Source organism: Plectropomus leopardus, chromosome 13 (genome assembly GCF_026936395.1).
Source record: "Plectropomus leopardus strain MGB_pleo_1.0 chromosome 13, ASM2693639v1, whole genome shotgun sequence".
NCBI lineage: Eukaryota > Metazoa > Chordata > Actinopteri > Perciformes > Serranidae > Plectropomus > Plectropomus leopardus.
The window spans coordinates 27302649-27315547 of NC_142188.1; the positions used below are offsets into that span (position 1 = coordinate 27302649).

The 12899-nt window shown below is 37.0% G+C and overlaps 1 protein-coding gene across 2 annotated transcripts in view; it reads left to right on the plus strand.

Moving 5' to 3' along the window:
- ide (insulin-degrading enzyme) overlaps nucleotides 1–5531 on the plus strand; it is a 34428-nt gene extending 28897 nt beyond the window's left edge. For both annotated transcript variants that reach the window (XM_042501770.2, XM_042501771.2), the window contains exons 23-25: nucleotides 1897–1969; nucleotides 2071–2138; nucleotides 3333–5531. In XM_042501770.2, the coding sequence (XP_042357704.1) occupies nucleotides 1897–1969; nucleotides 2071–2138; nucleotides 3333–3428 (237 nt within the window). In that variant the 3' untranslated portion in view covers nucleotides 3429–5531. The remainder of the gene's footprint in view (nucleotides 1–1896; nucleotides 1970–2070; nucleotides 2139–3332) is intronic.
- The last annotated feature ends 7368 nt before the right edge of the window (nucleotides 5532–12899 follow it).

The following is a 12899-nucleotide window of genomic DNA, read 5'->3' on the forward strand; positions in this document are numbered from 1 at the left end:
AAGTTTAACATATTGTTTGCAGTTCTTTTACTTTATTTTGTCAGAAATCTTTCAAAAATCTCTTTTATGCCTGGTCTTGATTCTGCATATATTGTTAGATCATGTGCTGCCTGACTGAAAAAACACAGAACGTTATCTGTATTGTATCTTTTGCTACATGGAGTTGTGCAGATAAATATGTGGCAGTTACATCACTGCATCCCTTTCAAAAAATGTAATTTTCCTTTATATATAACAGGTTCAATTTACACTTATATTTGTTATATGTGTTTTTGATTACTCCGTACTTTGATACTAATCTCTATCCTTAGTGTTGACATCACCTTTGTTTTAAACAGTATTTAAACAGAATTTGTTCACATTACTAACTGACAAATGGTTTGTTTAGTGTTAGACAGACTAACTGGACATTATTTGGGTGGTATGTTTTTTTTGTTATTGAACACATGGACTAACAGCTCGCTTTGTGAAAGTTTATTATTTATTCTTGACCTTGGAAACTGAAAACAATCCAAGGTTAGAATCCAGAAGAAGGAATCCACAACATTAAGGCTGGGCATAGTTTAAAAAAAATGCTATATAAATACCTTCAAGTGATATCAATACTGCTGGAGCACTGCTTTTGAAACTTTCTTGTTGCTGAACTTCACCACACCGCAGACTGTATGGGTTGTAAGTCCTGCTTACAAATGTAGGCATTGTTTGACTGGAGAAGTACTGGGGCATTTCAGTATCGAGTCCAAGTCCATTCAGTAGCTGTTCTGCAGCTTTTGATTATATCACACTGGAGTGTGCCCAGCTGTCATGGTAGCTCAAATTTATTTATTTTTCTGAGAGCTTAAAAGACGTTTCCACCCAAGGTGCATACAGAAAATAGAAATTTGGACACCTACAATGCCTTTACAGCTGGGTAACTTCCATCTGCTCATCAAGCGATAGGATCGAAGACACCTGAATAAAACTGAATTAACTCACAAAGGCATTCAGAGGTCTGCTGAGGCAGACTTAATCTCAGGGAAACACATTTTTTTTAACATTACCAGCTGTTCAAGCATTTACTCAGCTATTCCAGTTAAATTTAATCCATAGATAATTGTTTAGCTGCGTTAACCACCACATTTTGGATGAAGGAGCAGTGTGTCGGCCCAGTATACCGCATGAGCACACCACCTCCTCTGAATCCATTTGTGTGTGTGTCCAGACACACAGGGTTTTAGTGGATTCAGTCTGCCCTCCCGGCTTTCATCTCCTCCTGCCTACTGCTTCTATTCATAGCGGCGGAGGTGACACTGACACAGGACGCTCACAGCATATCAGCTGCCATAATGACAGCCAGCCAGCCTGTTTCAAGGGGGATAAAGGGCCAAAGACACATGGGCGCTGAAAGAATTGGCATTATCTCAGCCCAGCAGAAACTATTACAGGCCCCCATGCAGAATAAACCTAATGCATTTCTAATGTCATATCAGCCACAATCGCAAAAGCACTTTCTTTCTCGTTCTTTTTTTTTCGTTTTTGGTGGCTGGGGTTGACGCTGTCTGGCTGCAGACGAGCCAAATCTTCAGTCTAATATAATCCTCGGTCCAGAGACAGTGACGAGGCTTGACTGTGTCTCCACAGGGCTGTCAGAACTGATCCCAGACTCACTATGAAAATGACACGGTCATCAAGGCCACACCGAATTTCTTCTTCTGTGGTGGCAAGAGTTTTTAACGCAGTGATGAGACATTCCAGCTCCTTACACTAGCTATTTTTGGTGTTGGCATTTAATTATTGAATGAATTTTGGTCACAGTAATGATGCTGTTTGTCCTGGAAACAGTATCACCCAGCAGCAATGTTCCCTGCCAGTCTTAGTGCATCACCCTGCCTGTCTGTCCTCTCTGTGTCCCCGCAGGAACGGCTGACAGTAGAAGCCCCAAAGAGACACAAGGTGTCTGTGCACGTCCTGTCCAGAGAGATGGACTCCTGTGAGTATCTGTTCACGTGTTGGGTTCACGGGGCTTTATTTAGACGCTCACTGGGTTCATTCAGTGTAAGCTTAACGCGTGTGTCTGTGTGTGTTTACCAGGTCCAATAGTGGGAGAGTTTCCTGCTCAGAATGATGTCAACCTGGCCCCTGCTCCCTCCCTGCCGCAGGTAATGAGCATGCCTTTTCTTTGTGCTCCATCGTTTCCTAACCTGACAGCTGAGACATATTCACTCTTATTTAAGTTTTTGTTGTATGATATTTGAAACTTTAGTCCAAAAGGATAGGAAAGTAAAGTTCAAAACCTCAAAATAACAAAATATGAATATCTTAGAATCCTGTCTGGAGAAAGCAGGACACACTGTCAAAACAGTTTAAAAAAGTAGACATTTCAATTCCACACTGTTGGTCTGTGGATGAGACTCACTGCCAGTCTCCGTGCAGGACACTGGAATTTAATCCATCATATTGTCAAATCAAATCACATAAAATGTCCAGCAACAAGTGTGTCCTACTATCTCTGTGCCATAGAGCTCCATTGTCCGTTGTATAGAGCCACACTGTTTTATTAGTTGACATTTCCCCAAATCACCATGAGCCCACGCTGTAGTTTATTTAGAGTTGATTCCACATACACCAACCTACTGCAAGAAAATCTCATTAAAACACCAAATGTGTCTTAATCCACAGCTGGAAATAGTCCCCAACAAATGCACTATTTAATCCTGTTTGAGTAACCTAAAAACTACAGAGACCAGCTGTAGGAAAATACTGAGTTTTAAAAAAACCCGACATGTTATTAAATGTTTGCTGGGCTGTGGGGGCTGAGCATCACAGACAGGGTAGGGATGTGAAACACATTTGTTAGGTTTACATGCACAATAATATTCCTCTATAATTCAGAATATGACAGTATTCCAAATTTGATACAGATCATGTAAACAGCATTCTTCTGAATGTAGCATTTCCCAATAAAACATGATGAATATGCCGTTATTTTTTTGTTATTTTTGTTGTTATTTTGATGGCTGGGGAAGAAATGCATGCTCAAATAAAAAGCCCAGATTTCTGATTGGAAGGCGAAACACACCTGATGATTGAAAACAACAAAAGCATGAAATAATGGAAATGTTGCAGCAGCTGATGCTGATAACAGCACGCTGACTACATTGTAGGAGCTTCTGTTAAGAGTAGTACCCGTGCAGGTTTCCTTAACTAGTTGCTATGGAAACAATGCGCATGTAACTCTTTGTGCAGTTTTAGCAGGGCTGTGTCCTCAAAGGAACCGACAAAGCAGATAAAGAAAAGTGTGAAGACGTCACCGAGAATGCCACTCTGACCTGCTGATTGTTTTTTTTCCGCAGCCCACGTTGGTTCAGGACATGACTGAGTTCAAGAGGAGCCTGCCTCTCTTCCCCCTCGTCAAGCCTCACATCAACTTCATGGCTGCCAAACTGTAAGCGAGTATGGCAGGTCGACACGCAGCAGCACGGAGGCGCTTGGGAGAGCCACAGTGAGGGACCCCGCTCTGTTTCCCACCTGCAACCCTCCCGCCAGGAAGACTTTCATCTGACTGAGCCTGCGTGTGTGTGTTTGCGCGGGTGCATGTGAATGTGTGTGTGTGCACGTGTGGCAGGCTGGAGCCACTAGAAGAGATGCTTGGAAACAAATGCGTGTTATTTTGAATCACAAAAGTTAGCCGTGGTCGTCGACATAGCTGTGATAACGATAGAGGTCGCAGCAGGCTCACCTCATGTTCTGAGTCTCCGAAATGAGACGCAACACTCACACGCATCACAGTACTGTGTCGGCTGTCGTAGAGGAAATAGAAGCAACCTAAAAAAAATAGTAAAAAAAAAGACGAGGCCCAGATCCCTTTCAACAAGTTAAAGTGTAACACAGAACAGAAGCTTCACAGCAGGAGGCGTTTTCTTTGAATTATTCAGACATGCTGCTTTGAGAACAGATAGCTGGTTGATTGTGATGCACTGGGAGCTGTAGAAGTTAAAGAGCTCCATGAAGGTCTTTTCTTTTATTTGTCGGACTGGTTTGTTTTTCCATGTAACTCTCTGAAGCACCACGGCTCGGACAAATGGAATATTTTAGTCAAATTGATGCATTTCTGAAGAATATCTGCTTTATCATTATGGTTTTAATCCTCACAGGTTTTGAAATGTTGCTTGTAAACTGGTAAAATGTTGGGAGCCTTTGAGGAGCTGTTTGAGATCGCTGATCGCAGAGAGCCACGCCCACGACAGTTAATTTTTATTTTTTATTGCATTTTATGGTAGTATGTAATTAAGACACCTCAGGGGTACATCTATGCTGTTTTTTTAACATTCGATTTTACTAGTGATTAAAAATAAAAATTTTATCAATCTGTCATTAGTACTTAAAATTCTTATTGGTCCTCTCCGGCTTATTTTTGTAAAACTGAAAGGAAATAACAGCAACAGTATTTTTATTTTTCTCATTTTGTAAGCTCCAGGGAGATTGTAGTTCTTTTTACATTCTGTGTCTGCATGTGAGACTTTCTGCAGCTTGTGCCTTTCCAGGGGGGCATCACTTATTCTGTATCTGGCTGCTCCCGCTCTGAGTCCTGAAGGATCGAACCCCCCAAAATTTGCTGAACTCTGCTTTGGCACTTACAGCAGAGATGTTAAAAAAGCAGCTAGCCTTTTCCTCTTAATAGAAACATTTTACACTGATGTCTGAAAGGGGTTGAGAAAAAGCTCTAGTCTGGATTTTTTTCTGAATATATGCACTTCTCTCACTAAGCAATAACCTTAATGATGTGGACAGGGAACAGAGGCAGAGTGAGATGCGGCTCTGCCCTGCTGAGTAGCTGAATCCACCCCGAGCACAAAGCTCCAGTCTAAAGTGCAAAGAGGGCCGTGTCCCTTCTGAGCAGCTGTCGATGCGTGGATAGCGCCATGCAAGCTCAATCTGCGCTCTCAGGTGCTAACCAGCTTTGCCGTGTCAAACCACTGCTGGTGGAGCTGCCACTCTGTCCAAAGAGCCAAAAATCAGAGTTGAGATTTAATTTTTCCCCTCCCCACCATAGCTGCTCTCAGGCCGTTGTTCCCTCACATAATGCTGCAGTTTGAAAGAATGATTTTGGAGAGTTGTATGATTGTGCTGCATCAAAAGCTTCTTCAATGTTTTCCAGCATTTTGCTACGTCTCAACCTGATCAAAACCATTTCAATTTTTTTAACAATTATCATCTGCTATTCGCTCTTGTGGTCGAAACTCAAAGACAACCAGCAGCAGCTTACTTCAGTTATTCTCTAAATCCTCCAACCCGTAGCTCAACATCACGTGGGTATAGTGACAAAGCCGTTTTCATGCAGAAGAAACTAGCAACATTACATATCAGGCTTGTGTGGGCCATGCACTGTTTACCTTGTGAAGTACCTAGTGACTGGTTTACATTTAGAAAATCAGAAGCATATTTTTAATTTCAGAATGTCTTTGGCAACTCGAAAAAAACGGATTTGCCGGTGACATTTTGTTCTTTTTATCGTCTCCTGTGTGTTTGTAATTAATAAACTACTGAATGGATCAGACTGGGTTTTTTTTATGTTTTTAAGGCAAATTGGATAAAAACATCATATAATACTGTCGTGCCAAAACTTGATAAAAACTTCCTAGTATAATATGTCGTACAAAACAAATCATAGCATACTATGTGGTCTAAAAATGAATAAAATCATCAGTGTAGATGGTCATACAAAACATGGAGAAAAAAAAACGTCATGATAATATTTCCTCCAAAAATTTATAAAAGCTTCATAGTATAGTATGTAGTCAAAGAATAAATAAAAAATCAGCCAAAAAAACGATAAAAATGTCATGCTGTATTATATCGTCCAAAATAAACAAAAACAATGTAGCAGAAAGTCATTGTATATTACATTATCCAAAATATAATAAAAACATCACAGTAAAGGATGTCTTTCAAAATATCACAAAAACTGCATTGTATGGTATGTTGTCCAAAAATTCAGAGAAACGTCACAGTATAGTATTTGTTCCAAAAAACGAAAAAAGCATCATAGTATAGTATAGTATGTAGTTAAAAAAAACTATAATAATGTCATATATAGTATGTCATTAAAAACTGATTAAAATGTCATAGTATAATATGTCATTTAAAAACTGACACAAAGGTCATAGTATAGTATGTTGTCCAAAAATTTATAAAAACATCATAGTATAGTATGTTATTCAAAAAATCTATGAAAATGTCATAGTATAGTATGTCTTTCAAAAATTGATACAAATGTAATAGTGTAGTTTGGCGTCCAAAAAACTGAAAAAAAACGTCATGGTATAGTATGTCATCCAAAAACTGACACTTGGTCTGCTCCCGCTTTTCCACTTTGTATACTATGACACCCTCTACGAGCTATAATATGTCATTTTCAGCCATTTTTGGACATGTCAAAATTTGACATTTTTATGCATACTATACTATGGCAGTTTTGGCCATTTGTTTGAGATGCTAAATTCTGATGTTTTTGGCCTTTTTTTGGCTTTTATTTCCACTTTGACTTGTCTCTACAAGCTATAATATGTCATTTTCAGCCATTTTTGGACATGTTTAAATTTCACATTTTTCGACGTACACTACAATAGTGTTTCTTCCATTTTTTACACATTCTAAATTCTGCTGGTTTTGGTCTTTTTTGGCTTTGATTTCCACTTTGTTTACGATGAAATGTCTCCACAAGCTATATTATGTCATTTTCAGCCATTTTTTGACATGGCAAAATATGTTGGGTTTTTTTTTTGACATACTATACCATGGCATTTTCTGGCATTTTTTCCACATGCTAAATTATGATGTTGTTCGCCTTTTGGCCTTTCTTTTTATACTATGAAGCATTTTCAGCCATTTTTGAACATGTCACAATTTCACATTTTTCAACGTACTAAACTATGGCGTTTTCATCCATTTTTTTAGACATGCTATACTATGTAGTTTTCGGCATTTTTTCAATATGCTAAATTCTGATGTTTTTTTTTTTTTTTTTTTAATCTTTTTTAGCCTTTCTTTCCACTTTGTATACTATGAGACATCTCTACAAGCTATATAATGTTATTTTCAGTCATTTTTTGACATTTTGAAATATGATGTTTTTCTGACAAACTTTACTATGGCATTTTCTGCCACTTTTTCAACATGCTAATTGATGATTAATTAATTTTTATGCTGTTTTTACTTTTATTTCCACTCTGTATCCTATGACACGCCTCTACAAGCTGTTATATGTCATTTTCAACCATTATTGAACATGTCAAAATTTGATGTTTCTCAACATACTATACTATGGCGTTTTGACCATTTTTTCCATATGCTATATTATGATGGTTTCTGATTCTTTCCACTTTGTATATTGTGAGACATTCAGCCATTTTTGGACATGTCATAATTTGACGTTTTTCAACATACTATTGCATGGCTTTTTCAGTCATTTTTTCGACATGCTATATCAAGGTGTTTTTGGCCATATTTGCAACATTCTTTGAAACTGAAAGCAAGACTGAAGCGTCTTGCTTTCAGTCGTTATTTGAAGTTGGTTTGTGCTGTTTTTAGCCTTTTTCAGACGTGTCAAATTTTGACATTTTTTTTGCCTTTTTCGGTATTTTTTTCAACATGCTACTTCGAGGTGATTTAGGCCGTTTTTGCAAGATTCTATGTTATGGTGTGCCTCTGCATATTATTTGAAGTGGTTTTCTCCTCTTTTTTTGGGCCTTTTTTGGACGCCCTAAATTTTGACATTTTTTGCCATACTATAGTATGGCTTTTCTGGTCATTTTTTCAACATACTGTTTTAAGGTGTTTTAGGAGGGTTTTACAAAATTCTATGCTATGGCGTGCCTCTGCATGTTATTCTAAGTTGTTTTGTGCTGATATTAGCCTTTTTCGGAAATTTTGACTTTCTTTTGTTGCCATACCTTGCCTTTTTCGTCATTTTTTTTAACATGCATTATTTTGGTGTTTTTGTGTGTTTTTGCAACATTGTTTGCTGTGGCGTGTCTCAGCAGGGCATTTTATGTTGTTTTGAGGTGTTTTCAGCTGTTTTTGGGACATGTCATATTTTGACATTTTTGCCATACTATAGCCTTGCCTTTTTCGTCATTTTTTCAACTTGCATTTTTGGGTTTCTTTTCTATGTTTTAGAAATATTCTTTGCGTTGGCATGTCTTAGCACACTACGTTATGTTGTTTTGAGGTGTTTTCAGCTGTTTTTGGGACATGTCATATTTTGACATTTTTGCCATACTATAGCCTTGCCTTTTTCGTCATTTTTTCAACATGCATTATTTTGGTGTTTTTGTTTGTTTTGCAACATTGTTCGCTATGGCGTGTCTCAGCAGGGCATTTTATGTTGTTTTGAGGTGTTTTCAGCTGTTTTTGGGGCATGTCATATTTTGACATTTTTGCCATACAATAGCCTTGCCTTTTTCGTCATTTTTTCAACTTGCATTTTTGGGGTTTTTTTCTATGTTTTAGAAATATTCTTTGCTTTGGCGTGTCTTAGCACGCTACGTCATGCTCTTTTGAGGTGTTTTCAGCTGTTTTTGGGGCATGTCATATTTTGACATTTTTGCCATACTATAGCCTTGCCTTTTTCATCATTTTTTCAACATGCATTTTGGGGGTTTTTTTTCTATGTTTTAGAAATATTCTTTGCTTTCCCATGTCTTAGCACGCTACGTTATGTTGTTTTGAGGTGTTTTCAGCTGTTTTTGGGGCATGTCATATTTTGACATTTTTGCCATACTATAGCCTTGCCTTTTTTGTCATTTTTTCAACATGCATTTTGGGTTTTTTTTTTCTATGTTTTAGAAATATTCTTTGCTTTGGCATGTCTTAGCACGCTACATTATGCTCTTTTGAAGTGTTTTCAGCTGTTTTTGGGACATGTCATATTTTGACATTTTTGCTATACTATAGCCTTGCCTTTTTCATCATTTTTTCAACTTGCATTTTTCGTTTTTTTTTCTATGTTTTAGAAATATTCTTTGCTTTGGCATGTCTTAGTATGCTACGTTATGCTCTTTTGAGGTGTTTTCTGCTGTTTTTGGGACATGTCATATTTTGACATTTTGCCATACTATAGCCTTGCCTTTTCGTCATTTTTCAACATGCATTATTTTGTTGTTTTTGTGGGTTTTTGCAACATTGTTCGCTATGTCGTGTCTCAGCAGAGCATTTTATGTTGTTTTGAGGTGTTTTCAGCTGTTTTTGGGACATGTCATATTTTGACATTTTTGCCATACTATAGCCTTGCCTTTTTTGTCATTTTTTCAACTTGCATTTTTGGGGTTTTTTTCTATGTTTTAGAAATATTCTTTGCTTTGGCATGTCTTAGCACGCTACGTTATGCTCTTTTGAGGTGTTTTCAGCTGTTTTTGGGACATGTCATATTTTGACATTTTTGCCATACTATAGCCTTGCCTTTTTCGTCATTTTTTCAACTTACATTTTTGGGTTTTTTTTCTATGTTCTAGAAATATTCTTTGCTTTGGCATGTCTTAGCACGCTACGTTATGCTCTTTTGAGGTGTTTTCAGCTGTTTTTGGGACATGTCATATTTTGACATTTTTGCCATACTATAGCCTTGCCTTTTTTGTCATTTTTTCAACTTGCATTTTGGGGGTTTTTTTTCTATGTTTTAGAAATATTCTTTGCTTTCCCATGTCTTAGCACGCTACGTTATGCTCTTTTGAGGTGTTTTCAGCTGTTTTTGGGGCATGTCATATTTTGACATTTTTGCCATACTATAGCCTTGTCTTTTTCGTCATTTTTTCAACATGCATTATTTTGGTGTTTTTGTTTGTTTTGCAACATTGTACGCTATGGCGTGTCTCAGCAGGGTATTTTATGTTGTTTTGAGGTGTTTTCAGCTGTTTTTGGGACATGTCATATTTTGACATTTTTGCCATACTATAGCCTTGCCTTTTTTGTCATTTTTTCAACTTGCATTTTTGGTTTTTTTTTCTATGTTTTAGAAATATTCTTTGCTTTGGCATGTCTTAGCACGCTACGTTATGCTCTTTTGAGGTGTTTTCAGCTGTTTTTGGGACATGTCATATTTTGACATTTTTGCCATACTATAGCCTTGCCTTTTTTGTCATTTTTTCAACTTGCATTTGGGGTTTTTTTTTCTATGTTTTAGAAATATTCTTTGCTTTCCCATGTCTTAGCACGCTACGTTATGCTCTTTTGAGGTGTTTTCTGCTGTTTTTGGGACATGTCATATTTTGACAATTTGCCACACTATAGCCTTGCCTTTTTCGTCATTTTTTCAACATGCATTATTTTGGTGTTTTTGTGGGTTTTTGCAACATTGTTTGCTGTGGCGTGTCTCAGCAGGGCATTTTATGTTGTTTTGAGGTGTTTTCAGCTGTTTTTGGGACATGTCATATTTTGACATTTTTGCCATACTATAGCCTTGCCTTTTTCGTCATTTTTTCAACTTGCATTTTTGGGTTTCTTTTCTATGTTTTAGAAATATTCTTTGCTTTGGCATGTCTTAGCACGCTACGTTATGTTGTTTTGAGGTGTTTTCAGCTGTTTTTGGGACATGTCATATTTTGACATTTTTGCCATACTATAGCCTTGCCTTTTTTGTCATTTTTTCAACATGCATTATTTTGGTGTTTTTGTTTGTTTTGCAACATTGTTCGCTATGGCGTGTCTCAGCAGGGCATTTTATGTTGTTTTGAGGTGTTTTCAGCTGTTTTTGGGGCATGTCATATTTTGACATTTTTGCCATACAATAGCCTTGCCTTTTTCGTCATTTTTTCAACTTGCATTTTTGGGGTTTTTTTCTATGTTTTAGAAATATTCTTTGCTTTGGCATGTCTTAGCATGCTACGTCATGCTCTTTTGAGGTGTTTTCAGCTGTTTTTGGGACATGTCATATTTTGACAATTTGCCACACTATAGCCTTGCCTTTTTCGTCATTTTTTCAACATGCATTATTTTGGTGTTTTTGTGTGTTTTTGCAACATTGTTTGCTGTGGCGTGTCTCAGAAGGGCATTTTATGTTGTTTTGAGGTGTTTTCAGCTGTTTTTGGGACATGTCATATTTTGACATTTTTGCCATACTATAGCCTTGCCTTTTTTGTCATTTTTTCAACATGCATTTTGGGGTTTTTTTTTCTATGTTTTAGAAATATTCTTTGCTTTCCCATGTCTTAGCACGCTACGTTATGCTCTTTTGAGGTGTTTTCTGCTGTTTTTGGGACATGTCATATTTTGACAATTTGCCACACTATAGCCTTGCCTTTTTCGTCATTTTTTCAACATGCATTATTTTGGTGTTTTTGTGGGTTTTTGCAACATTGTTTGCTGTGGCGTGTCTCAGCAGGGCATTTTATGTTGTTTTGAGGTGTTTTCAGCTGTTTTTGGGACATGTCATATTTTGACATTTTTGCCATACAATAGCCTTGCCTTTTTCGTCATTTTTTCAACTTGCATTTTTGGGTTTCTTTTCTATGTTTTAGAAATATTCTTTGCTTTGGCATGTCTTAGCACGCTACGTTATGTTGTTTTGAGGTGTTTTCAGCTGTTTTTGGGACATGTCATATTTTGACATTTTTGCCATACTATAGCCTTGCCTTTTTTGTCATTTTTTCAACATGCATTTTGGGGTTTCTGTCCATTTTTGCAACATTCTACGCTGTGGCGTGTCTCAGCAGGGCATTTTATGTTGTTTTGAGGTGTTTTCAGCTGTTTTTGGGACATGTCATATTTTGACATTTTTGCCATACTATAGCCTTGCCTTTTTCGTCATTTTTTCAACATGCATTATTTTGGTGTTTCTGTCCATTTTTGCAACATTCTACGCTGTGGTGTGTCTCAGCAGGGCATTTTATGTTGTTTTGAGGTGTTTTCAGCTGTTTTTGGGACATGTCATATTTTGACATTTTTGCCATACTATAGCCTTGCCTTTTTCGTCATTTTTTCAACTTGCATTTTTGGGGTTTTTTTCTATGTTTTAGAAATATTCTTTGCTTTGGCATGTCTTAGCACGCTACGTTATGCTCTTTTGAGGTGTTTTCAGCTGTTTTTGGGACATGTCATATTTTGACATTTTTGCCATACTATAGCCTTGCCTTTTTCATCATTTTTTCAACATGCATTATTTTGGTGTTTTTGTGTGTTTTTGCAACATTGTTTGCTGTAGCGTGTCTCAGCGGGGCATTTTATGCTCTTTTGAGGTGTTTTCAGCTGTTTTTGGGGCATGTCATATTTTGACATTTTTGCCATACTATAGCCTTGCCTTTTTCGTCATTTTTTCAACTTGCATTTTTGTTTTTTTTTTCTATGTTTTAGAAATATTCTTTGCTTTGGCATGTCTTAGCACGCTACGTTATGCTCTTTTGAGGTGTTTTCAGCTGTTTTTGGGACATGTCATATTTTGACATTTTTGCCATACTATAGCCTTGCCTTTTTCATCATTTTTTCAACATGCATTTTGGGGTTTTTTTTTCTATGTTTTAGAAATATTCTTTGCTTTCCCATGTCTTAGCACGCTACGTTATGTTGTTTTGAGGTGTTTTCAGCTGTTTTTGGGGCATGTCATATTTTGACATTTTTGCCATACTATAGCCTTGCCTTTTTTGTCATTTTTTCAACATGCATTTTGGGTTTTTTTTTCCTATGTTTTAGAAATATTCTTTGCTTTGGCATGTCTTAGCACGCTACATTATGCTCTTTTGAAGTGTTTTCAGCTGTTTTTGGGACATGTCATATTTTGACATTTTTGCTATACTATAGCCTTGCCTTTTTCGTCATTTTTTCAACTTGCATTTTTCGTTTTTTTTTCTATGTTTTAGAAATATTCTTTGCTTTGGCATGTCTTAGCATGCTACGTTATGCTCTTTTGAGGTGTTTTCTGCTGTTTTTGG